This window comes from Gadus macrocephalus, chromosome 8 (assembly GCF_031168955.1).
Source record: "Gadus macrocephalus chromosome 8, ASM3116895v1".
In the NCBI taxonomy this organism is placed as follows: Eukaryota; Metazoa; Chordata; class Actinopteri; order Gadiformes; family Gadidae; genus Gadus; species Gadus macrocephalus.
In genome coordinates this window covers 13,202,144-13,228,991 of record NC_082389.1, presented here as the reverse complement: position 1 = coordinate 13,228,991, position 26,848 = coordinate 13,202,144, and the positions used below count along the sequence as shown (strand labels likewise).

At 40.5% G+C, this 26,848-nt stretch overlaps 1 protein-coding gene and 1 long non-coding RNA gene across 2 annotated transcripts; both read right to left on the bottom strand.

Moving 5' to 3' along the window:
- Positions 1-7,681: 7,681 nt before the first annotated feature.
- LOC132462480 (uncharacterized) lies at positions 7,682-15,004 on the bottom strand. The gene is made up of 6 exons (XM_060058034.1): positions 14,915-15,004; positions 13,720-14,822; positions 12,476-12,769; positions 12,241-12,366; positions 11,623-11,780; positions 7,682-8,026 (listed from the first exon to the last, which is right to left on the bottom strand). Exons 3-6 carry the CDS (start codon positions 12,675-12,677, stop codon positions 7,784-7,786), a joined length of 729 nt encoding a protein of 242 aa, XP_059914017.1. The 5' UTR covers positions 12,678-12,769; positions 13,720-14,822; positions 14,915-15,004; the 3' UTR covers positions 7,682-7,783.
- A 3,769-nt stretch (positions 15,005-18,773) lies between these two features.
- Positions 18,774-20,370, bottom strand: LOC132463195 (uncharacterized). The gene is made up of 2 exons (XR_009526984.1): positions 19,753-20,370; positions 18,774-19,391 (listed from the first exon to the last, which is right to left on the bottom strand). It is a non-coding gene; the product is annotated as an uncharacterized LOC132463195 (long non-coding RNA).
- Between the last annotated feature and the right edge of the window lie 6,478 nt (positions 20,371-26,848).

The following is a 26,848-nucleotide window of genomic DNA, read 5'->3' as shown; positions in this document are numbered from 1 at the left end:
CTTGGAATATCTGTCTATTTTTCAACCATCGGACTCTAGTTCACGACAAAAATAACCCAATTGACGGCAGCTCCTTTGCCGCGTGGTTCTGTGTGCATGTATTGTAATGTTCTTCTTGTCAATCAATGTGGGGGCGAATCATTAGGTCAGCTGGGGGAGGGCCTTGGAAGAACACGAGGGTGGGGGCCTGCACATGAGTGAGACCGTGTTGGGGGTTGCCGGGGTAACCAGGGTTTGTTTTGGGTGGGATTTCTGCCATTGGTTACGGGTTTCAGTGACCTGGTTTGGGTTCATTAAAAGTTCCTTCAATTACTAATGACTCAACATCGTTATGCCACCGGCGAGGTCATTACAATATGTTCAATAAAACGTAAACACGGACAAAATACTTTTTTTAGACAAACGTAATTGAGAATGCCGAATAGTTCTCTGGGAACGTAATTTTGATGAGAAAGGGTTGCGAGCAGAACAACCTTAGCGAACGTAAGAGTCACGTGACGCGTTTTTTGTCACGTGGCAAAAAAACGTAGGCATGTCACATGTTTAAAGCCTTTATTTTATTTAATTCATTAAATATTAAAATATACATTCTCTCTCTCTCTCTCTCTCTCTCTCTCTCTCTCTCTCTCTCTCTCTCTCTCTCTCTCTCTCTCTTTCTCTCTCTCTCTCTCTCTCTCTCTCTCTCTCTCTCTCTCTATATAATTATTTTAGTTAAAATATTATAAGTTGACCATAGCTTTTATTCAATTATCGTTATAACAAGATCTGTATCTGACCATTGACCATCAACTCGGTAATTCTATGAATGAAATTCAGACGCAAGGCCATGGACCGTACGCCACCCTATCGCCATTCTCCCATCTTGAATTTAATCGACCATTCTTGTTACCTCGAGGAAGTCTGGTGGTCTCCGTATAATAAATAAATAAATAAATCTATTTATTTATTTATTTATTTACTAAACGGCTCTTCTCAATGCCGTGGAACGCTCCGTTCACTTGCATGGGCCTTCCCGACTTCCGGCGGTGAATTATCTTTTCCTTCCGGGCTTAAAGTTGTTTTAAAGTTGTTAAATTAAATATCGTTACACGGTTACGTAAAATAGCATAATCAGCATAGAAAAAGGTTTTATAGCCATGATTTAAACGGCATGCGAGCTGCTGTTTTCAGCGTCCATAGCAACCATAGCAACCATGTTTTTCTGTCGAGAGCTAAAATATTCTTCGTCATAACTATCAAACCCAAATACTAAAATATCCTATTGTCCGCCTCCGCCATTTCACGGAAAAATATCCTATTACCTCTCGTTTTGGATAAATTCCAATGGGTCGTAATCTGTGGCGGAACAAACCACCTACGTGGTCGTATTTTCCGAGAGGACAGGCTGATACTGGACATTGGTTTGTAGGTGGGCGTGAGTCTGACGTCACCGTTCACCGGTATAGCCTTCATGAATGAATGAAGAAACATGTGAACATAATTTCCTGCAGCTCAGTTCAGGCAGCCGCCCAGACAACGCACACTTCCCGCTTTGACCACAGCTATAGCCCTAGATAAAGAAATCAACAAAGCAACCCCCGCTCCTAGTTACCCCGTCAGCATCTATAATTTCTCCTCTTGTGACATGTTGATATAACGTTGGACTATTAACATTACAATCAAACGTACGCTTCCCCGAGAGGTAGGCCTATGCCTATATACTGACAATAATGTGTTATCGAAATTTAACGTAGCCTATTAAGGATTCGTTTCAATTAAATGTAGCCTATGTAATCCAAGAGGTAGCTTAAATAAATAACAACAAAAATGTTGAGAACGAACCTATTTGCAATATGTTCAATAAGACGTAATCAGGGACAAAATTACGTTAAATGAAACGTTTCCCGAAAGGGAAATATGCCTTAATGACAATAATGTGCTATACATTGACATTTAACATATTTGGGATACGTTTCAACCAAACATAATCCTAGAGGTAAATTAATGGCAAAAAATAGGTTGACAACGAACGTATTTGCGATATGTTCAATAACACGTATCCACAGCCAAGATACGTTTTTCAGACAAAATACGTTAAATGAAACGTTCTCTGAAAGGGAGATATGCCTTAATGACAATAATGTGCTATACGTTGACATTTAACCTATCTGGGATACGTTTCAACCAAACATAATCATAGAGGTTAATAAATGGCAAAAAATAGGCTGAGGACGAACGTATTTGCAATACGTTCAATAAAACGTAATCGCGGACAAAATACGTTTTATGACAAACGTAATTGAGAATGCCGAATAGTTTTCTGGGAACGTAATTTTGACGAGACAGGGTTGACGTGCCATACTGGTTTATAATGGCTTGTACACTCCATACTGTTATAAACTGGTTGTAATGGTTTATAATATTTTGTACTGGTTTACACTCCATGGTGTATACATATATTAATGCATTCTTGATGAGATACCACACTGCTAATCCAGAGGCCACTTGAGATTCCTACAGCAGTTCAGAGTGAGAGCAGCTGATCTTACGGTGTGTTTCATCTGAAGGACCTTCTCTGGGTCTCCCTGGACGCCGGGGGTCCGTAGTAACTGCCGTCGCTAAGGTAACATCTGTCTTCCCGGGGCCTTCTGAAGTCAAGGTCATTTCTGTTGGAGCTGGGTCAGCGTTTGTGGGTTATTAATAGACTACATGTCCCAGGTGATAGACAGTGGGGTTAGTGATAGACAACAAGCTGATGTGTAGGGGTTGTAGTTCTTCATTACCTGCTGGGACCTCCACCTTCTGCAGACCGCTCTCATGCTCAACTCTACAGATGTATTGATCTGTGAGGGTTTCTCCCTGATCAATAACCAGGATGCTGGCAGCGTATGTCGGTGCTCTGAGCTCCAGCTGCTCCCCGTCCTTCCCCCCCCCTCCGCCCCCCCCTCTCCTCCTCCAGGACACCCGGACCTCCTCAGGGACCATGTCTCTGGCTACACACAGCAGGGAGCGCCGGCCCTTTAAATCAGCTCCCGTCGCTGGGTAGACGCTCACTTTGGGCCGCTCCACTGACCTGTCTGAGTTTAACAGAAGAACCAATCGAGAGACAGAACACAAGTCACATGGTGTCAAAACCGTGGAAATATTAGCAGAATTATTATATTACATATTACAACATATGTTAAGAATTAAATAACTCTGAAAACAATATGAAGGGAGGCAATCACTTCATAATTTTTGTAAAATTATTATATTTTGTAATTAAGTACCAAGTACTATAATTAATATTAATAAGATTTTAAACATGATAATTAAAATAATTGTAAGTAGTCAAAGAAACTACATTAGCGATCTAAAAAAAATGTAATAATAAATATTTACATATATAACTATGTTATACATACAATAAATCTGATTTATGTATCAAGCCCAATATACATACCATCTGCATTTTCCATAATAAACATATATAGATACAGTATCATTAATATTTTTACATTATTTCTACTTTGTGAAATAATAATTGTTTTGAAGATTAGAAATGTACACAATAGAAACAGATCCTACTTAAAAGGAGGCTTTAATTTATATTGGCAAACTGTTGACGTTAATGTTGGCTTTTATTAGCATAATATTACAATTTTAATATTGGTTTGAAAATTGTCATGTGGTGATTTTTGTCCCCATAATGATAATTCATAATAATATTATACTGAGGCATAGTTTATTAATAGCATTAGTGATATTTTAAGCTGTACAGACAGAACATGAATCTTCAGACAACGCTGACTTCTCTAGCACAACTCAAAGAGGTCAAAAAACAACCAAAAAACTGGAAACATTAATGCACTCATATTCTCCCCAACATAAAATTAAACACAAAGTCATAGAAACCATGAAGCAGTGATCTTACCTGTAACAACCAGGGTGGTGCCGCGACCAAAGGTTAGGATATCCACAGTGAAATATCCGGTATCATAAACCTCTGCTCACCGCCTGTGATGCCGTCAACGCTGATCAATAACTTGTTGATCACATCGATCACCTACAGATGATCAGCACCACTACAAGGGAGGCGTGGGGATGAATGTTCTTATCCTGAGAGGAGGGCTTTGTAAGAGGCTGCAGAGTAAATCAGCAGAGTTTATATCATTCCTCAGTAGAAATGTCTCCACGTCTTCTTCTCTTTTCATCGTAGGCTTTAATAACCACTGGAGACTCGTTCCTTCTCAAGGAAGACGACGATGTAAGAACTTCAAGAGAGTGCTTCACTACCACAGAGCTCAGTATTTAACTAGATTCTTGTTTCTTGAGGTGTGAGCATGAAGTCTTTAATTTCCGTCCGAGCCTCCAGATGTCTGTCTGTTACTCATTAGTTTGATCCACCTCACCCTAACCAACAAACAGTTCAGTGATGATATTAACTCTGCACAGTATAGGAGAGGCTTGGGTTGAAGCCTAAACTACAGACAGTAAGGTCCAGGCTCTGATCTAACAGGGATTAATACAGATCTTACTGTTCACGTCCAGTTAAAATTAGCGCCTGGCTGTAGATTGAACAGCCAATGAGACATGACCTGCCGGATCATGTGATCACCAGAGTTTTTGTACGGGCAGGAAGGAGAACGTCTCACTGTGTGAAACCACTAGTCCAACAGGAACAGTAGTAGGTGGCAGAATGGGACGCATTCACCTTCTGAAGCAACAACTCCCAGCTGTTCTCTTTGAGGACTGAAGAGAAATCATCCTCCTGAGGATGTTTGTATCTTTTACCAAGCTTACCAGTACCCTTGGTGATGTCAAGAATCACCCTGAATGTTTCGCTCTCTTTCTTCTGGTACCAGAAGATAAAGTTACCACACTGGTCAGTGTTTGTACATCTGAAGGAGACATTTTCCCCTTCTCTCCTGGTCCACGACACCTGGTCCTGAGTCAGCTCTGCTGCCATGGCAACCACCGCTGTAGGGACAAGAGCACATGGATGAGCATCCGTGTTCTGGGGTGGACGAAACCCGATGTGTGGTGAGTTGTGATTGGTGGGAAACTGTCACCTAAAAACAGTGAGCTCCAGGCAGCCCTAGAGAGTAGAAGCATCTGGTCTGTAGGAGAAGCTGAGGAGAGGGGCTGCCACTGAGACCAGGGTGAGCCAGGGTGGCCTCAAATAGGTCCTCAACAAAGCCCACCGTCCCCTAGGTTGGAGTGGGAGGGCTGCTTTTGAGTGACAGTTCAGTGGAACCAATGGCGTGGTGTCTGTGTGTCGCATGATTCTGACCCAATGGCAGCATAGAGTCAGGATTGACATGTGAGTAAATGTAGAAGAGGCATATTTCAGATGAATGTGTTTGAACCTGTAGCTGAAGTTAAATATAACCACACATCTGCCGTTGATTCAGCAGTGAAGTTGGTGTGTGCTTGCGTGTGTGTGATTATGTCTTTGTTGGGGATCAGATGAGCTCAGGTTCTCTGTATTAGTGCAGACCTGAATCTGTTTCCTCCATCAGCTCCACCTCAACCGGCTGCAGACCACAAACATCTCAGAGAACCACGTCCTGTTCACCAGCACTGATGAGGAGCTGTCAATCAAAACAGCAGCATGGTCGTCTCCTAGACGACGAGGTATCGGTGGAAATGGAAAGACTCTGATCTGTGGTGAGAGAAGAGCATGCTTGATCACATACTGCAAACTAAAACCACACCGATTATTGTAGAGTTAACATAGTTACTTAATAATCTACTCAGAAGTATCCTAAACACATATATTAGCAACAAGAAAAAGAAAATCCATAAATCAGATTCCAAAAAAGCCAGAATATATGTTATTTATGCCCAAAATATTTACAATATTTAGAAATTTTAAATATAGAAATTCTTAAATATGTATCCTACAAAGAAATCAGCTAAATATGGGCTTTTATTGAAATTCATCCAAATAAATAGCATATAGATATATCAATTAAAAAAAATTGGAAATGTGTTAATTGACTAAATCTTGAGAAATTGAAAGATAGAAATGTATACTTAACAATTAGCTACACACCATGAAATGTATTCCGAATTATAAACTGTTTTCCACTAACATTTTAAAAATATAAGTCTTTATTCAATTACTTTATATTCCAAATTAAACCAAAATAATAGACCAAGAGATCAACAACAAAGCTAAGATAAAGATTCCCCATCCATCTACTAAAGTAGCAAGGTAATACAATTATTTCTACTGCACAATATTTGTTGATCTTTTCAGATTTATTTTGGTGCTCTATGATAGAGTGAGATAGACAGGAAGGTTAGGGCGAGAGAGCGGGGGACATGCAGCAAAGGACCGCAGGCAGGAATGGACCCGGGGCGCTGCGGTGAGGACTGGCCCCTAACTGCTACGCGCTCTAACCGGTGAGCCCCACTGCGCAGTTTACACATGTTACACATCATTTTCTATTTTCTCTAATATTTATCTTTTATATTTTCACTTACTGGAACATTGGGAGAATTGAACACATTTCTGCCACTTTCTTTGCAATATTTAGTCCATAAATAGATAAGGGCTGTGATATTTGTTGTCTGTATAAGATCAGGTTTCAGACTCAAATGGAGACTCAAACTCAGGTTGAGGAGGTTAAACCAAAATTATCTTAATCTCTGCAGATTATAAAAAATAATGATTGCCATTAAACAGAAGTTTAACCATTCACTTGGAAATTACTAGACCTGCTTAAATACAGGACAGGACCTTCAGACAAACGGATAACAAGCGGAGGGCTTGAATACAAATGAGGACACAATTAACAAATCAACAAATCAACACAGTTGGAAGAAAATCAACGATAAGGATGGGAAGGAAAAGAATAAGGACATCTGGAGGAAGAAACAAATACTACACAAAGACAAACAACAATTGAAACAATGACAGGTTGGATTTATAATTATCATGGGCAGCCGTTTCTTGTATCACCCTGGTGTTAATAATAAAGAAACACTCGTCATAACGTGCTGCTTTAGAACTACAATAAAATACTTCAGAATTACAATAAACTACTTCTGATTCACAATAAACTCATTCTGAATCACGAAATGGTGCTCCTTCAGAACTACAATAAAAATATTTAAAACTACAGTAAACCTACCTAACTCTTTCAGAACGACAAAGGGAATCCATCAGTTGACATGGTGCAAAGCTTTTTCTTTATGTTTTCTGCCGATTTGAGCTCTTCAAGCATTGAGGGTGTTTATTCAGAAAGTAAATGTGTTAATCACCGATGAAGACGTCCAATTTTGGGGGATATCAAATTTTATCGCAACTTGAACTTTAACACCCTGAGCGTACTTATAAACGTCTAGAAAGTAGAAGATTACATTCTAGTTCAAAGTTAACTTTGCACTAGAGCAAGGTTAAAATCGATTTCTATTGTAGCCTGGAGCATAGTGGAGTTTTGTTCAGAATCGTTGTTACGAAAGATTTAGAAATAAGCTTCTTTAAAATAACATATTTCATCTCATGAATACAACTCCATTGATAGACAACCAGCTAATGATATATATATATTTTTGGTTATTTTAAATGCATGTTCATATAATAATAATAATAATAATACATTCAGCTTATACAGCCCTTTTATAATTGCTCAAAGTCGCTTAACAGAGTGAACACAGAAAAAAACCATTGAATAATAACGTATATAAGTAAAAAGATAAAAAAATAGGTTCTGGGGGACAGCAGCGTCAGTCCAGGGCTGTGGTGGTGCTGGTTCTGGGGGACAGCAGCGTCAGTCCAGGGCTGTGGTGGTGCTGGTTCTGGGGGACAGGAGCGTCAGTCCAGGGCTGTGGTGGTGCTGGTTCTGGGCGTCCTGCTGGTCTTGTTGGTGTGGAGGAGCAGGAGAGCCAGGCCACAGCAGCAGAGCACACTCTTCACCACCATCACTGTGTAGAACACAGACAGCACCTGGAGGGACTCTGGGACCCCACCAACACACAGCCCATACTGGTTTATACTGGTCCATGTGCACCATAGAGGCCTATGTGGGTTATACTGGGCCATATGCACCATAGAGGCCTATGTGGGTTATACTGGGCCATATGCACCATAGAGGCCTATGTGGGTTATACTGGGCCATATGCACCATAGAGGCCTATGTGGGTTATACTGGGCCATATGCACCATAGAGGCCTATGCCGGTTTATACTGGTCCATACGGACCATAGTGGTCTATACTGGTTTATACAGGTTAATTTTCCCCATAAGGGTCTATACTGTTTTATACTGCTTTATATGCATCACATTGCTTTAAACTGCTTTATACTCCTTCATATGCACCCTGGGGTCTTTACTAGTTAATTTGCACCATTGTGGCCAAGACTGGTTTATATGTACCAAATAGACCACAGTGGTCTACAGTGGTTCATATGAAGGTAATTGAAATTCCAGGTTCCAGGTAGTGGGGTTAGTTTAAGACTACATATCCCAGGTGATATAGTGGGGTTAGTGATAGACAACAAGCTGATGTGTAGGGGTTGTAGTTCTTCATTACCTGCTGGGATCTCCTCCTTCAGATCGCTTTCATGCTCAACTCTACAGATGTATTGATCTGTGAGGGTTTCTCCCTGATCAATAACCAGGATGGAGAGGGGCTGCCACTGAGACCAGGGTGAGCCAGGGTGGCCTCAAATAGGTCCTCAACGCCAGCCCACCGTCCCCTGGGGTGGAGTGGGAGGGCTGCTTTTGAGTGACAGCTCAGTGGAACCAATGGCGTGGTGTCTGTGTGTCACATGATTCTGAGCCAGAGGACCAATGGCAGCACAGAGTCAGGATTGACATGTGAGTAAATGTAGAAGAGGCATATTTCAGATGAATGCGCTTGAACCTGTAGCTGAAGTTAAATATAACCACATATCTCCCGTTGATTCATTCCTCCAGCAGCAGTGAAGTTGGTGCCTGCGTGCGTGTGTCTGATTGTGTCTTTGTTGTGGATCAGATGAGCTCAGGTTCTCTGTATTAGCGGAGACCTGAATCTTCCTCCTCCATCAGCTCCACCTCCACCGGCTACAGACCACAAACATCTCAGAGCACCACATCCTGTTCCCCATCACTGATGAGGAGCTGTCAATCAAAACAGCAGCATGGTCGTCTCCTTGACGACGAGGTATCGGTGGAAATGGAAAGACTCTGATCTGTGGTGAGAGAAGAGCATGCTTGATCACATACTGCACACTAAAACCACACCGATTATTGTAGAGTTAACATAGTTACTTAATAATCTACTCAGAAGTATCCTAAACGCATATATTATCAATAAGAATAAGAAAACCCAAAAATCGAATTCCAAAAAAGCCAGAATATATGTTATTTATTACCCAAAATATTTACAATATTTAGAAAATAAAAATAGGAAACCCTTAAACATGTATCCTACATAGAAATCAGCTAAATATTGGCTTTTATTCAAATTCACCCAAATAAATAGAATAGACATACTGTATATGAATAAAAAAAATTATAGTAATGATTTGATTGATTAAATCTAGAGAAATATAAAGAAAGATTTTTACATAACAATTAGATACACACCATGAAATGTATTCCGAATTGGAAACTGTTTTCCACTAACATTTTGAAAATATGGAATAAAATTACATTTTATTCCAAATTAAACCAAAATAATAGAACAAGAGATCAACAACAAAGCTAAAATTAAGATTCACATCCATCCACTAAAGTAGAAAGATAATAAAATTATTTTCACTGCACAATATTTGTTGATCTTTTTAAGATTTATTTGTATGCTTTATGATAGAGTGAGATAGACAGGAAGGTTAGGGCGAGAGAGCGGGGGACATGCAGCAAAGGACCGCAGGCAGGAATGGACCCGGGGCGCTGCGGTGAGGACTGGCCCCTAAATGCTACGCGCTCTAACCGGTGAGCCCCACTGCGCAGTTTTACATCATTTTCTCTTTTCTCTAATATTTATCTTTTATATTTGCAGTAACTGGAACATTGGGAGAATTTAACACATTTCTGCCACTTTTTTTGCGATATTTAGTCCATAAATAGAAAAGGGCTGTGATATTTGTTGTCTGTAGATCAGGTTTCAGACTCAAATGGAGACTCAAACTCAGGTTGAGGAGGTTAAACCAAAATGATCTTAATCTCTGCAGATCTATCAGAAATAATGATTGTCATCAAACAAAAGTTTTATCATTAACTAAGACACTTACTAGACTTGCTAAGCTACAGGACGGGACCTTAAGACAAATGGATAACAAACGGAGGGCTTGAATACAAATAAGACACAATTAACAAATCAACAAAGGTGGAAGAAAATCAACGATAAGGAAGGGAAGGAGGAGAATAAGGACATCTGGAGGAAGAAACAAATACTACACAAAGACAAACAACAATTGAAACAATGACAGTTTGGATTTATAATTATCATGGGCAGCCGTTTCTTGCATCACCCTGGTGTTAATAATAAAGAAACACTCGTCATAACGTGCTGCTTGAGAACTACAATAAAGTACTTCAGAATAACAATAAACTACTTCTGATTCACAATAAACTCATTCTGAATCACAAAATGGTGCTCCTTCAGAACTACAATAAAAATATTTAAAACAACAGTAAACCTACCTAACTCTTCCAGAACGACAAATGGAATCCATCAGTTGACATGGTGCAAAGCTTTTTCTTTATGTTTTTTTGCCGATTTGAGCTCTTCAAGCATTGAGGGGGTTTATTAAGAAAGTAAATGTGTTGCTCACCGATGAAGACGTCCAATTTTGGGAGATATCAAATTTTATCGCAACTTGAACTTTAACAGCGTACTTAATAGCGTACTTATAAACTTCTAGAAAGTAGAAGATTACATTCTAGTTCAAAGTTAACTTTACCCTAGAGCAAGGTTAAAATCGATTTCCATTGTAGCCTGAAGCATAGTGGAGTTTTGTTCAGAATCGTTGTTACGAAAGATATAGAAAATAAGCTTCTTTAAAATAACATATTTCATCTCATGAATACAACTCCATTGATAGACAACCAGCTAATGATATATATATATTTTTTGTTATTTTAAATGCATGTTCATACCTAATAATAATAATAATAATAATACATTCAGCTTATACAGCACTTTTATAATTGCTCAAAGTCGCTTAACAGAGTGAACACAGAAAAAAAACATTGAATAATAAGGTATATAAGTAAAAAGATAAAATAGGGTAAAAATAGGTATCTAAAAAACTGAAATAGGTATCAAAGACTAAGAATAGTTAAAAGGCCGGAGGGTAGAGAATGGAAAATGTTTATGTGTTGAAAGCGATCATAAAAAGGTGGGTTTTGAGGGCCTGTTTAAATGAAGGGAGTGTGTTAGATGTTACATGGGCGACAGTACACACTAAGAAACAAGCAACAGAATACCGGGAAACACTCATTCAGTTTTCTGGTCCGAACAGTGGAGGGAAAAGAGCAGAAGAACGTGGAGAGTAGAAATGAAGACATGATGACATGATGACATGATGACATGGTGACATGATGACATGGTCACATGGCGACATGATGACCTCATATGGTTGTACGAGGTGGGTCTGCTGGTTCTGGGGGACAGCAGCGTCAGTCCAGGGCTGTGGTGGCGCTGGTTCTGGGGGACAGCAGCGTCAGTCCAGGGCTGTGGTGGTGCTGGTTCTGGGCGTCCTGCTGGTCTTGTTGGTGTGGAGGAGCAGGAGAGCCAGGCCACAGCAGCAGAGCACACTCTTCACCACCATCACTGTGTAGAGCACAGACGCCAGCCTGGCTCTGGACAGCACCTGGAGGGACTCTGGGACCCCACCAACACACAGCCCATACTGGTTTATACTGGTCCATGTGCACCATAGAGGCCTATGCTGGTTTATACTGGTCCATATGAATCATAGTGGTCTATACTGGTGACGCTATACTGGTTAATATACACCGCAATGGTTTATACTGGCCTATAGTTATATGTACCCACCATTGTGGTCTATACTAGTTTTTATACTAACTATTTTTTACGGGTTTGCACGCACCATAGAGGTCTGGACTGGTTTATACGTGCCATACTGGTTTATACTGGTTTATAATGGCTTGTACACTCCATACTGTTATAAAGTGGTTGTAATGGTTTATAATAGTTTGTACTGGTTTACACTCCATGGTGTGTACATATATTAATGTATTCTTGATGAGATACCACACTGCTAATCCAGAGGCCACTTGAGGTTCCTACAGCAGTTCAGAGTGAGAGCAGCTGATCTTACGGTGTGTTTCATCTGAAGGACCTTCTCTGGGTCTCCCTGGACGCCGGGGGTCCGTAGTAACTGCCGTCGCTAAGGTAACATCTGTCTTTCCGGGGCCTTCTGAAGTCAAGGTCATTTCTGTTGGAGCTGGGTCAGTGTTTGTGGGTTATTAATAGACTTCATGTCCCAGGTGAAAGCCAGTGGGGTTAGAGATAGACAACAAGCTGATTGTTTAGGGGTTGTAGTTCTTCATTACCTGCTGGGACCTCCACCTTCTGCAGACCGCTCTCATGCTCAACTCTACAGATGTATTGATCTGTGAGGGTTTCTCCCTGATCAATAACCAGGATGCTGGCAGCGTATGTCGGTGCTCTGAGCTCCAGCTGCTCCCCGTCCTTCCCCCCCCCTCCGCCCCCCCCTCTCCTCCTCCAGGACACCCGGACCTCCTCAGGGACCATGTCTCTGGCTACACACAGCAGGGAGCGCCGGCCCTTTAAATCAGCTCCCGTCGCTGGGTAGACGCTCACTTTGGGCCGCTCCACTGACCTGTCTGAGTTTAACAGAAGAACCAATCGAGAGACAGAACACAAGTCACATGGTGTCAAAACGTGGAAATATTAGCAGAATTATTATATTACATATTACAACATATGTTAAGAATTAAATAACTCTGAAAACAATATGAAGGGAGGCAATCACTTCATAATTTTTGTAAAATTATTATATTTTGTAATTAAGTACCAAGTACTATAATTAATATTAATACGATTTTAAACATGATAATTAAAATAATTGTAAGTAGTCAAAGAAACTACATTAGCGATCTAAAAAAAAAGTAATGATAAATATTTACATATATAACTATGTTATACATACAATAAATCTGATTTATGTATCAAGCCCAATATACATACCATGTGCATTTTCCATAATAAACATATATAGATACAGTATCATTAATATTTTTACATTATTATTTCTACTTTGTAAAATAATTATTGTTTTGAAGATTAGAAATGTACATAATAGAATAATAATAATAATAATAATAATACATTTTATTTATAATGCACTTTATATTCAAGAATCTCAAAGTGCTTCAGAGAAAAAAAAACGATTAAAAGGGGGAACCTCAAAGAATAGAAACAGATCCTACTTAAAAGGAGGCTTTAATTTATATTGGCAAACTGTTGACGTTAATGTTGGCTTTTATTAGCATAATATTACAATTTTATTGGTTTGAAAATTGTCATGTGCTGATTTTTGTCCCCATAATGATAATTCATAATAATATTATACTGAGTTATAGTTTATTAATAGCATTAGTGATATTTTAAGCTGTAGAGACAGAACATGAATCTTCAGACAACGCTGACTTCTCTAGCGAAACTCAAAGAGGTAAAAAAAAAAAAAAAAAAACTGGCAACATTAATGCACTCATATTCTCCCCAACATAAAATGAAACACAAAGTCATAGAAACCATGAAGCAGTGATCTTACCTGTAACAACCAGGGTGGTGCCACGACCAAAGATTGGGATATCCACAGTGAAATATCCTGTATCATAAACCTCTGCTCACCGCCTGTGATGCCGTCAACGCTGATCAATAACTTGTTGATCACATCGATCACCTACAGATGATCAGCACCACTACAAGGGAGGCGTGGGGATGAATGTTCTTGTCCTGAGAGGAGGGCTTTGTAAATGCCAGCAGAGTAAATCAGCAGAGTTTATATCATTTCTCAGTAGAAATGTCCCCAAGGTCTTCTTCCCTTTTCATCGTAGGCTTTAATAACCACCGGAGACTCGTTCCTTCTCAAGGAAGACGACGATGTAAGAACTTCAAGAGAGTGCTTCACTACCACAGAGCTCAGTATTTTACTAGATTCTTGTTTCTTGAGGTGTGAGCATGAAGTCTTTAATTTCCGTTCGAGCCTCCAGATGTCTGTCTGTTACTCTTTAGTTTGATCCACCTCACCGTAACCAACAACCAGTTCAGTGATGATATTAACTCTGCACAGTATAGGAGAGGCTTGGATTGAAGCCTAGAATACAGACAGTAAGGTCCAGGCTGTGATCTAACTGTGAAACAGAGATTGATTCAGATCTTCTCACTCATGTCCAGTTTACATTAGCGCCTGAATGGAGATTGAACAGCCAATGAGACATGACCTGCTGGGTCATGTGATCAGCAGAGTTTTTGTACGGGCAGGAAGGAGAACGTCTCACTGTGTGACACCACTAGTCCAACAGGAACAGTAGTAGGTGGCAGAATGGGACGCATTCACCTTCTGAAGCGACAACTCCCAGCTGTTCTCTTTGAAGACTGATGAGAAATCATCCTTCTGAGGATGGTTGTATCCTTTGTAAATGTTACCATTACTCTTTTGAATTCGAAGAATCCCGGTGAATGTTTCCCCCTCTTTCTTCTGGTACCAGAGGATATAATAACACTGGCCAGTGTTTGTACATCTGAAGGAGACGGCGTCCTCTTTGCTCCTGGTGACATTTTCTCCCTTTTCTCCCCCGGTGACATTTTCCCCTTCTCTCCTGGTCCACGACACCTGGTCCTGAGTCAGCTCTGCTGCCATGGCAACCACCGCTGTAGGGACAAGAGCACATGGATGAGCATCCGTGTTCTGGGATGGACGAAACCCGATGTGTGGTGAGTTGTGATTGGTGGGAAACTGTCACCTAAACACAGTGAGCTCCATGCAGCCCTAGAGAGTAGAAGCATCTGGTCTGTCGGAGAAGCTGAGGAGAGGGGCTGCCACTGAGACCAGGGTGAGCCAGGGTGGCCTCAAATAGGTCCTCAACGCCAGCCCACCGTCCCCTGGGGTGGAGTGGGAGGGCTGCTTTTGAGTGACAGCTCAGTGGAACCAATGGCGTGGTGTCTGTGTGTCACATGATTCTGAGCCAGAGGACCAATGGCAGCACAGAGTCAGGATTGACATGTGAGTAAATGTAGAAGAGGCATATTTCAGATGAATGTATTTGAACCTGTAGCTGAAGTTAAATATAACCACATATCTGCTGATTCATTCCTCCAGCAGCAGTGAAGTTGGTGCCTGTGTGCGTGTGTGTGATTGTGTCTTTGTTGGGGATCAGATGAGCTCAGGTTCTCTGTATTAGCGGAGACCTGAATCTGTTTCCTCCATCAGCTCCACATCCACCGGCTACAGACCACAAACATCTCAGAGCACCACATCCTGTTAACCAGCAATGATGAGGAGCTGTCAATCAAAACAGCAGCAGGTCGTCTCCTTGACGACCGAGGTATGGTGGAAATGGAAAGACTCTGTGAGAGAAGAGCATGCTTGATCACATGCTGCACACTAAAACCACACCGATTATTGTAGAGTTAACATAGTTATTTAATAATCTACTCAGAAGTCTCCTAAACACATATATTAGCAACAAGAAAATTAAAATCCATAAATCAGATTCCAAAAAAGCCAGAATATATGTTATTTATGCCCAAAATATTTACAATATTTAGATAATTTAAATATAGAAATCCTTAAATATGCATCCTACAAAGAAATCAGCTTAATATTGGCTATTATTCAAATTCATCCAAATAAGTAGAATATAGATAGATGAATAAAAAAAATGGAAATGTGTATGTGTTAAATGACAAAATCTTGAGTAATTGAAAGATAGAAATTTATACTTAAAGGACAATTCCGGTATTTTGAACATTGAGCCCCCTTTCTGGTTTGTTTAGGATGAAATAGAGTGGGTGACACCGAAATTTGAACTATTAGTCCTTTCTCGGGTATTAGGCTCATTTTGAATCGCTCCTGCCTGCTTCACAATGGTTGTCTGTGTGCATACACAAACCTGTCAACCCAGCAACCCTAAACGTTCGTTTTCAAAAATGTGCAAGTAACCGAGTGGTTAGTGGCAATCGTGAAGTTTAAAAAAAATATATAATATATGGTTTCTGTCGTGTTTTATTGCACATTTATCGCCAGTTGATTTCAGTTGGAAGACTCATTACTGCACGTTGATATTACTCCGCCGAACCGGAAAGGTGGGCTGTTTACGTTGGTTTGAAGTCTTGTACCGTGAGCACTTCGGATTAGGGAAAATCACATAGAAAATCACTGAAAATGGATTATGAAAGGTGGCTTCTGGAGGACGCACTCGATTTTGAGTTTGACGGCAGAGGATATCGTTTTGAACCAGAATTCACCCAAGAGGAGCTACGTGAGATGGAGGCTAGGGCTACGGAGGCGCCTGGAGCTCCGGCTGAAGCGGTCCCCAGGATCACGGGAAATTGGTGGTGTGCCTGTGGGAAGTGCAGGCAAATACCCGAGAAAGGACTAATAGCTCAAATTTCGGTGTCACCCACTCTATTTCATCCTAAACAAACCAGAAAGGGGGCTCAATGATCAAAATACCGGAATTGTCCTTTAACAATTAGCTACACACCATGAAATGTATTCCGAATTGGAATCTGTTTTCAAGATCAAGATTCAATACTTTATTGCCATACAACTCTGTGCAAGTTGCCAGGGATTTGTTTCAGTGTGCTCATGACAGTACATGACAGTACAAGACTCACACAAAAGACACATAAAACATAGAACATAATTTCATCCATGCAAATTCCTTCCAAGGATCCCACACATAAGACATGTAGCCCACTTCCACCTGGTTAACAGGCCAGGGTAAGTGCTGTATGTTTGATTAAAGTGACAGGTGCATATCGGTGCAAGTGATGTGCAAAATGGAGCAAGTCATGTGCAAATCTGCATAAGGTCCAATAAATAAGTACATAGTTAAGAAAACTCACATTATATAAAAACAGAGTAGAAATTAGTGCATATTATACTATACAGGGCCACTGGGGGAGTCTGCATTCCTGATATACTGGTGTAGGGATGTAGAGTTGTTAAGAGATGTAATGGACCTGCAGTATGTGCTGTTGAGGAAGCGGGAGGTTTTAGTTTTGATGGCCCTCAACCTTCTACGTGATGGGAGTGGATTGAAGAGGAGTTAGCAGGGTGTAATTTATCCTGAAGAGTTTTTAGGCCTCTTCTGTGGATACAGGCCTCGTAGATGTCTGAGATGGGAGGGAGACTGCAACCAACTATCTTGGAGGCCGTATGGACAATCCTGTCTAGTCGCATCCTCTGCTGGATAGTAGGTTTGCCATTCCAGACTGTGATTGAGAACGTAAGGACGCTCTCAATGGTGGCTCGGTAGAACTGCTGCATCCCCTTGCAGGACACCCCAAACTTCTTTAGTCGGCGGAGGAAAAAGAGCCTCTGGTGGGCTTTTTTAATAATAGCAGTGATGTTATCTACCCATTTCAGAGAGGAGGAGATCATTGTGCCCAGAAATGTGAAGCTGTCTACCCGTTCCACCACCGCCGCATTGATGGACAGAGGTGGGGTCTCCTTCCTCTGTCTTCGGAAGTCCACCTCTAGGTTGTGGTGGGAACACCATTCAGTTAAAGAAAGGATCTCATTTCTGTAGGCACTGTCATCATCCCCTGAAATCAGCCCTATCAAGGTTGTATCATCAGCGAAATTAAGCATTTTCCCTGATTCACTGTGTGATATGCAGTCATTAGTGTACTCAGAATATAACAGACGTGATAATACACACCCCTGGGGGGCACCAGTACTAATGTGTTTGGCCTGTGACAACTTGTTATTGATTTTGACAACTTGTGTTCTTTGCTGTAGGAAATCTAAAATCCAGTGACATAAGGAGTTCAGGACACCCATGTTTTGGAGTTTATAGAAAAGTTTGCTGGGTACAATCGTATTAAAAGCAGAGCTGCAGTCTATAAAAAGTACCTTTGCATAGTTGCCTGGGGACTCAAGATGTTGTAGAATAGAGTGGATACCAAGTGACACAGCAGCCTCAACAGACCTATTAGTCCTATATGCAAACTGAAAGGGGTCTAGACAGACAGCTTTGGACAGATGATCACATATGATTTTTTCAAACACTTCCACTAACACATTGAATTATAAGTGAAATATAAATATAAGTCTTTATTCAATTACATTACATTCCAAATTAAACCAAAATAATAGACCAAGAGATCAACAACAAAGCAAAGATTAAGATTCCCATCCATCTACTAATGTAGCAAGATAATACAATTATTTCTACTGCACAATATTTGTTGATCTTTTCAGATTTATTTTGGTGCTCTATGATAGAGTGAGATAGACAGGAAGGTTAGGGAGAGAGAGCGGGGGACATGCAGCAAAGTACCGCGGGTAGGAATGGACCCGGGGCGCTGCGGTGAGGACTGGCCCCTAAATGTAACGCGCTCTAACCGGTGAGCCCCACTGCGCAGTTTACACATGTTACACATCATTTTCTCTTTTCTCTAATATTTATCGTGAATATTTTCATTTACTGGAACATTTCTGCCACTGTCTTCGCAATATTTATTCCATGAATAAATAAGGGCTGTGATATTTGTTGTCTCTATAAGATCAGGTTTCAGACTCAAATGGAGACTCAAACTCAGGCTGAGAAGGTTAAACCAAAATGATCTTAATCTCTGCAGATCTATCAGAAATAATGATTGCCAGCAAACAAAAGTTTAATCATTAACTAGGACACTTGCTAGACTTACTCAGCTACAGGACAGGACCTTCAGACAAACGGATAACAAACGGAGGGCTTAACAACACATGAGGACACAATTAACAAATCAACAAATCAAACCAGGAGGAAGTAAATCTAGATAATGATGGGAAGGAAAAGAATAACTGAGGACATCTGGAGGAAGAAACTAAAACGACACAAAGACAAACAACCGTTGAAACTGTGACAGGTTGGTTGTATAATTATCATGGGCAGCCATTTCCTGAACAACCCTGGTGTTAATAAAAAAGAAACACCTACTATCATCAATAGGCCAAGGTGCTCCTTCAGAACTACAATAAAAATATTTCAGAATTACAATAAACTACTTCTGATTCACAATAAACTCATTCAAAATCACAAAATGTTGTTCCTTCAGAACTACAATAAAAATATTTAGAACTACAGTAAACCTACCTAACTCTTTCAGAACTACAAAGGCAATCAATCAGTTGATATGGTGCAAAGCTTTTTCCTTATGTTTGTCTGCAGATTTGAGCTTTTCTGGGATTTAGGGGGTTTATTAGGAAAGGAAATGTGTTTTGCTCGCCTATGAAGACGTCCAATTTTGGGGGAAATACAATTTGATCGCACCTTGAACTTACACTGAGCGTACACTAGACTTACAAAACATCTAGAAAGTAGCAGGATACATACTAGTTCAAAGTTGCTTTACACTAGAGCAAATATAAAATTGACTTCCATTGTGGCTTGAAGCATGCTTAGTGGAGTTGAAGTTCATCTAAAGGTTTGGTTCAGAATCGTTGTCTTTATGCTAAACCAAATGAATGGAGCCGACCATACATACTCAATCTATTGTTATAGTTCAACTATCCTTCAGTCCTATAACGTCCCTTCAATACCTGTTCAACCACACATGTTCCAACAGAGGGCCATGAACCATCGCAGACTGACTCAAAGATTAAGAAGATACGCTCCCATGAAGTATTCACAACATAATTCACCTTATGAGTCCAACTCCATTGATGGACAACCAGCTAATGTTACCTTTGAGATTTTTATTATTTTAAATGCATATTCTTACATAATAATAATAATAAATTCAGCTTATATAGCGCTTTTCTAAATACTCAGTCGCTTAACAGAGTGAACACAGAATAAAAACATTTAATAATATCATATATAAGTAAGAAGATAAAATAGGGTGAAAATAGTTATCTAAAAAACTGAAATAGGTATAAAAGACTCGTTAAAAGGAGGGAGGGTAGAGAAGGGAAGGAGGTTATGTGTTGAAAGCGATCTTGAAAAGGTGGGTTTTGAGGGCCTGTTTAAATGAAGGGAGTGTGTTAGATGATACATGGGTGACAGTACACAATAAGAAACAGGAAACAGAAAACCGTGAAACACCACTGCACTATTCTGGTCCAAACAGTGCAACCCTTTCTCATCAAAATTACGTTCCCAGAGAACTATTCGGCATTCTCAATTACGTTTGTCTAAAAAACGTATTTTGTCCGTGATTACGTTTTATTGAACATATTGTAATGACCTCGCCGGTGACATAACGATGTTACAATCAAACGTACGCTTCCCCGAGAGGTAGACCTATGCCTATATGCTGACAATAATGTGTTATCGAAATTTAACGTAGCCTATTAAGGATACGTTTCAATTAAATGTAGCCTATGTAATCCAAGAGGTAGCTTAAATAAATAACAACAAAAATGTTGAGAACGAACCTATTTGCAATATGTTCAATAAGACGTAATCAGGGACAAAATAACGTTAAATGAAACGTTTCCCGAAAGGGAAATATGCCTTAATGACAATAATGTGCTACACGTTGACATTTAACATATTTGGGATACGTTTCAACCAAACATAATCCTAGAGGTAAATGAATGGCAAAAAATAGGTTGACAACGAACGTATTTGCGATATGTTCAATAACACGCATCCACAGCCAAGATACGTTTTTCAGACAAAATACGTTAAATGAAACGTTCCCTGAAAGGGAGATATGCCTTAATGACAATAATGTGCTATACGTTGACATTTAACCTATCTGGGATACGTTTCAACCAAACATAATCCTAGAGGTAATGGCAAAACAATAGGCTGACAACGAACGTATTTGCGATATGTTCAATAAAACGTATTCACGGCCAAGATACATTTTTCAGACAAAATACGTTAAATGAAACGTTCCCTGAAAGGAAGATATGCCTTAATGACAATAATGTGCTGTACGTTGACATTTAACCTATCTGGGATACGTTTCAACCAAACATAATCCTAGAGGTTAATAAATGGCAAAAAATAGGCTGAGGACGAACGTATTTGCAATACGTTCAATAAAACGTAATCGCGGACAAAATACGTTTTATGACAAACGTAATTGAGAATGCCGAATAGTTCTCTGGGAACGTAATTTTGACGAGACAGGGTTGGTATAGGAGAGGCTTGGATTGAAGCTTAGAATACAGACAGTAAGATCCAGGCTGTGATCTAACTGTGAAACAGAGATTGATACAGATCTTCTCACTCATGCCCAGTTTACATTAGCGCCTGAATGTAGATTGAACAGCCAATGAGACATGACCTGCTGGGTCATGTGATCACCAGAGTTTTTGTACGGGCAGGAAGGAGAACGTCTCACTGTGTGACACCAGTCCAACAGGAACAGTAGTAGGTGGCAGAATGGGACGCTTTCACCTTCTGAAGCGACAACTCACAGCTGTTCTCTTTGAAGACTGATGAGAAATCATCCTTCTGAGGATGGTTGTATCCTTTGTAAATGTTACCATTACTCTTTTCAATTAGAAGAATCCGGGTGAATGTTTCCCCCTCTTTCTTCTGGTACCAGAGGATATAAGAACACTGGCCAGTGTTTGTACATCTGAAGGAGACGGCTTTCCCTTCGCTCCAGGTCCACGACACCTGGTCCTGAGTCAGCTCTGCTGCCATGGCAACCACCGCTGTAGGGACAAGAGCACATGGATGAGCATCCGTGTTCTGGGGTGGACGAAACCCGATATGTGGTGAGTTGTGATTGGTGGGAAACTGTCACCTAAACACAGGGAGCTCCAGGCAGCCCTAGAGAGTAGAAGCATCTGGTCTGTAGGAGAAGCTGAGGAGAGGGGCTGCCACTGAGACCAGGGTGAGCCAGGGTGGCCTCAAATAGGTCCTCAACGCCAGCCCACCGTCCCCTGGGGTGGAGTGGGAGGGCTGCTTTTGAGTGACAGCTCAGTGGAACCAATGGCGTGGTGTCTGTGTGTCACATGATTCTGAGCCAGAGGACCAATGGCAGCACAGAGTCAGGATTGACATGTGAGTAAATGTAGAAGAGGCATATTTCAGATGAATGTGTTTGAACCTGTAGCTGAAGTTAAATATAACCACATATCTGCCGTTGATTCATTCCTCCAGCAGCAGTGAAGTTGGTGTGTGTGTGCGTGTGTGTGATTGTGTCTTTGTCGGGGATCAGATGAGCTCAGGTTCTCTGTATTAGCGGAGACCTGAATCTGTTTCCTCCATCAGCTCCACCTCCACCGGCTACAGACCACAAACATCTCAGAGAACCACGTCCTGTTCACCAGCACTGATGAGGAGCTGTCAATCAAAACAGCAGCATGGTCGTCTCCTTGACGACCGAGGAATCGGTGGAAATGGAAAGACTCTGATCTGTGGTGAGAGAAGAGCATGCTTGATCACATACTGCAAACTAAAACCACACTGATTATTGTAGAGTTAACATAGTTATTTAATAATCTACTCAGAAGTATCCCAAACACATATATTAGCAACAAGAAAATTTAAATCCATAAATCAGATTCCAAAAAAGCCAGAATATATGTTATTTATGCCCAAAATATTTACAATATTTAGATAATTTAAATATAGAAATCCTTAAATATGCATCCTACAAAGAAATCAGCTTAATATTGGCTATTATTCAAATTCATCCAAATAAGTAGAATATAGATAGATGAATAAAAAAAATGGAAATGTGTATGTGTTAAATGACTAAATCTTGAGTAATTGAAAGATAGAAATTTATACTTAAAGGACAATTCCGGTATTTTGAACATTGAGCCCCCTTTCTGGTTTGTTTAGGATGAAATAGAGTGGGTGACACCGAAATTTGAACTATTAGTCCTTTCTCGGGTACTAGGCTCATTTTGAATCGCTCCTGCCTGCTTCACAATGGTTGTCTGTGTGCATACACAAACCTGTCAACCCAGCAACCCTAAACGTTCGTTTTCAAAAATGTGCAAGTAACCGAGTGGTTAGTGGCAATCGTGAAGTTTAAAAAAAAATATATAATATATGGTTTCTGTCGTGTTTTATTGCACATTTATCGGCAGTTGATTTCAGTTGGAAGACTCATTACTGCACGTTGATATTACTCCGCCGAACCGGAAAGGTGGGCTGTTTACGTTGGTTTGAAGTCTTGTACCGTGAGCACCTCGGATTAGGGAAAATCACATAGAAAATCACTGAAAATGGATTATGAAAGGTGGCTTCTGGAGGACGCACTCGATTTTGAGTTTGACGGCAGAGGATATCGTTTTGAACCAGAATTCACCCAAGAGGAGCTACGTGAGATGGAGGCTAGGGCTACGGAGGCGCCTGGAGCTCCGGCTGAAGCGGTCCCCAGGATCACGGGAAATTGGTGGTGTGCCTGTGGGAAGTGCAGGCAAATACCCGAGAAAGGACTAATAGCTCAAATTTCGGTGTCACCCACTCTATTTCATCCTAAACAAACCAGAAAGGGGGCTCAATGATCAAAATACCGGAATTGTCCTTTAACAATTAGCTACACACCATGAAATGTATTCCGAATTGGAATCTGTTTTCAAGATCAAGATTCAATACTTTATTGCCATACAACTCTGTGCAAGTTGCCAGGGATTTGTTTCAGTGTGCTCATGACAGTACATGACAGTACAAGACCCACACAAAAGACACATAAAACATAGAACATAATTTCATCCATGCAAATTCCTTCCAAGGATCCCACACATAAGACATGTAGCCCACTTCCACCTGGTTAACAGGCCAGGGTAAGTGCTGTATGTTTGATTAAAGTGACAGGTGCATATCGGTGCAAGTGATGTGCAAAATGGAGCAAGTCATGTGCAAATCTGCATAAGGTCCAATAAATAAGTACATAGTTAAGAAAACTCACATTATATAAAAACAGAGTAGAAATTAGTGCATATTATACTATACAGGGCCACTGGGGGAGTCTGCATTCCTGATATACTGGTGTAGGGATGTAGAGTTGTTAAGAGATGTAATGGACCTGCAGTATGTGCTGTTGAGGAAGCGGGAGGTTTTAGTTTTGATGGCCCTCAACCTTCTACGTGATGGGAGTGGATTGAAGAGGAGTTAGCAGGGTGTCATTTATCCTGAAGAGTTTTCAGGCCTCTTCTGTGGATACGGGCCTCGTAGATGTCTGAGATGGGAGGGAGACTGCAGCCAACTATCTTGGAGGCCGTATGGACAATCCTGTCTAGTCGCATCCTCTGCTGGACAGTAGGTTTGCCATTCCAGACTGTGATTGAGAACGTAAGGACGCTCTCAATGGTGGCTCGGTAGAACTGCTGCATCCCCTTGCAGGACACCCCAAACTTCTTTAGTCGGCGGAGGAAAAAGAGCCTCTGGTGGGCTTTTTTAATAATAGCAGTGATGTTATCTATCCATTTCAGAGAGGAGGAGATCATTGTGCCCAGAAATGTGAAGCTGTCTACCCGTTCCACCACCGCCGCATTGATGGACAGAGGTGGGGTCTCCTTCCTCTGTCTTCGGAAGTCCACCTCTAGGTTGTGGTGGGAACACCATTCAGTTAAAGAAAGGATCTCATTTCTGTAGGCACTGTCATCATCCCCTGAAATCAGCCCTATCAAGGTTGTATCATCAGCGAAATTAAGCATTTTCCCTGATTCACTGTGTGATATGCAGTCATTAGTGTACTCAGAATATAACAGAGGTGATAATACACACCCCTGGGGGGCACCAGTACTAATGTGTTTGGCCTGTGACAACTTGTTATTGATTTTGACAACTTGTGTTCTTTGCTGTAGGAAATCTAAAATCCAGTGACATAAGGAGTTCAGGACACCCATGTTTTGGAGTTTATAGAAAAGTTTGCTGGGTACAATCGTATTAAAAGCAGAGCTGCAGTCTATAAAAAGTACCTTCGCATAGTTGCCTGGGGACTCAAGATGTTGTAGAATAGAGTGGATACCAAGTGACACAGCAGCCTCAACAGACCTATTAGTCCTATATGCAAACTGAAAGGGGTCTAGACAGACAGCTTTGGACAGATGATCACATATGATTTTTTCAAACACTTCCACTAACACATTGAATTATAAGTGAAATATAAATATAAGTCTTTATTCAATTACATTACATTCCAAATTAAACCAAAATAATAGACCAAGAGATCAACAACAAAGCAAAGATTAAGATTCCCATCCATCTACTAATGTAGCAAGATAATACAATTATTTCTACTGCACAATATTTGTTGATCTTTTCAGATTTATTTTGGTGCTCTATGATAGAGTGAGATAGACAGGAAGGTTAGGGAGAGAGAGCGGGGGACATGCAGCAAAGTACCGCGGGTAGGAATGGACCCGGGGCGCTGCGGTGAGGACTGGCCCCTAAATGTAACGCGCTCTAACCGGTGAGCCCCACTGCGCAGTTTACACATGTTACACATCATTTTCTCTTTTCTCTAATATTTATCGTGAATATTTTCATTTACTGGAACATTTCTGCCACTGTCTTCGCAATATTTATTCCATGAATAAATAAGGGCTGTGATATTTGTTGTCTCTATAAGATCAGGTTTCAGACTCAAATGGAGACTCAAACTCAGGCTGAGAAGGTTAAACCAAAATGATCTTAATCTCTGCAGATCTATCAGAAATAATGATTGCCAGCAAACAAAAGTTTAATCATTAACAAGGACACTTGCTAGACTTACTTAGCTACAGGACAGGAATTTCAGACAAACGGATAACAAACGGAGGGCTTAACAACACATGAGGACACAATTAACAAATCAACAAATCAAACCAGGAGGAAGTAAATCTAGATAATGATGGGAAGGAAAAGAATAACTGAGGACATCTGGAGGAAGAAACTAAAACGACACAAAGACAAACAACCGTTGAAACTGTGACAGGTTGGTTGTATAATTATCATGGGCAGCCATTTCCTGAACAACCCTGGTGTTAATAAAAAAAGAAACACCTACTATCATCAATAGGCCAAGGTGCTCCTTCAGAACTACAATAAAATATTTCAGAATTACAATAAACTACTTCTGATTCACAATAAACTCATTCTGAATCACAAAATGGTGCTCCTTCAGAACTACAATAAAAATATTTCAGAATTACAATAAACTACTTCTGATTCACAATAAACTCATTCAAAATCACAAAATGTTGTTCCTTCAGAACTACAATAAAAATATTTAGAACTACAGTAAACCTACCTAACTCTTTCAGAACTACAAAGGCAATCAATCAGTTGATATGGTGCAAAGCTTTTTCCTTATGTTTGTCTGCAGATTTGAGCTTTTCTGGGATTTAGGGGGTTTATTAGGAAAGGAAATGTGTTTTGCTCGCCTATGAAGACGTCCAATTTTGGGGGAAATCCAATTTGATCGCACCTTGAACTTACACTGAGCGTACACTAGACTTACAAAACATCTAGAAAGTAGCAGGATACATACTAGTTCAAAGTTGCTTTACACTAGAGCAAATATAAAATTGACTTCCATTGTGGCTTGAAGCATGCTTAGTGGAGTTGATGTTCATCTAAAGGTTTGGTTCAGAATCGTTGTCTTTATGCTAAACCAAATGAATGGAGCCGACCATACATACTCAATCTATTGTTATAGTTCAACTATCCTTCAGTCCTATAACGTCCCTTCAATACCTGTTCAACCACACATGTTCCAACAGAGGGCCATGAACCATCGCAGACTGACTCAAAGATTAAGAAGATACGCTCCCATGAAGT

Excerpts from the sequence above, each read along its gene's own strand:
- LOC132462480 (XM_060058034.1), bottom strand. The coding sequence starts at position 12,677 with ATGGTCCCTGAGGAGGTCCGGGTGTCCTGGAGGAGGAGAGGGGGGGGC. Across the intron at positions 12,367-12,475 it reads GAAGGTGGAGGTCCCAGCAG|CTCCAACAGAAATGACCTTG; the intron begins GTAATGAAGAAC and ends ACACTGACCCAG. Across the intron at positions 11,781-12,240 it reads TCCTTCAGATGAAACACACC|AGTCCCTCCAGGTGCTGTCC; the intron begins GTAAGATCAGCT and ends GTGGGGTCCCAG.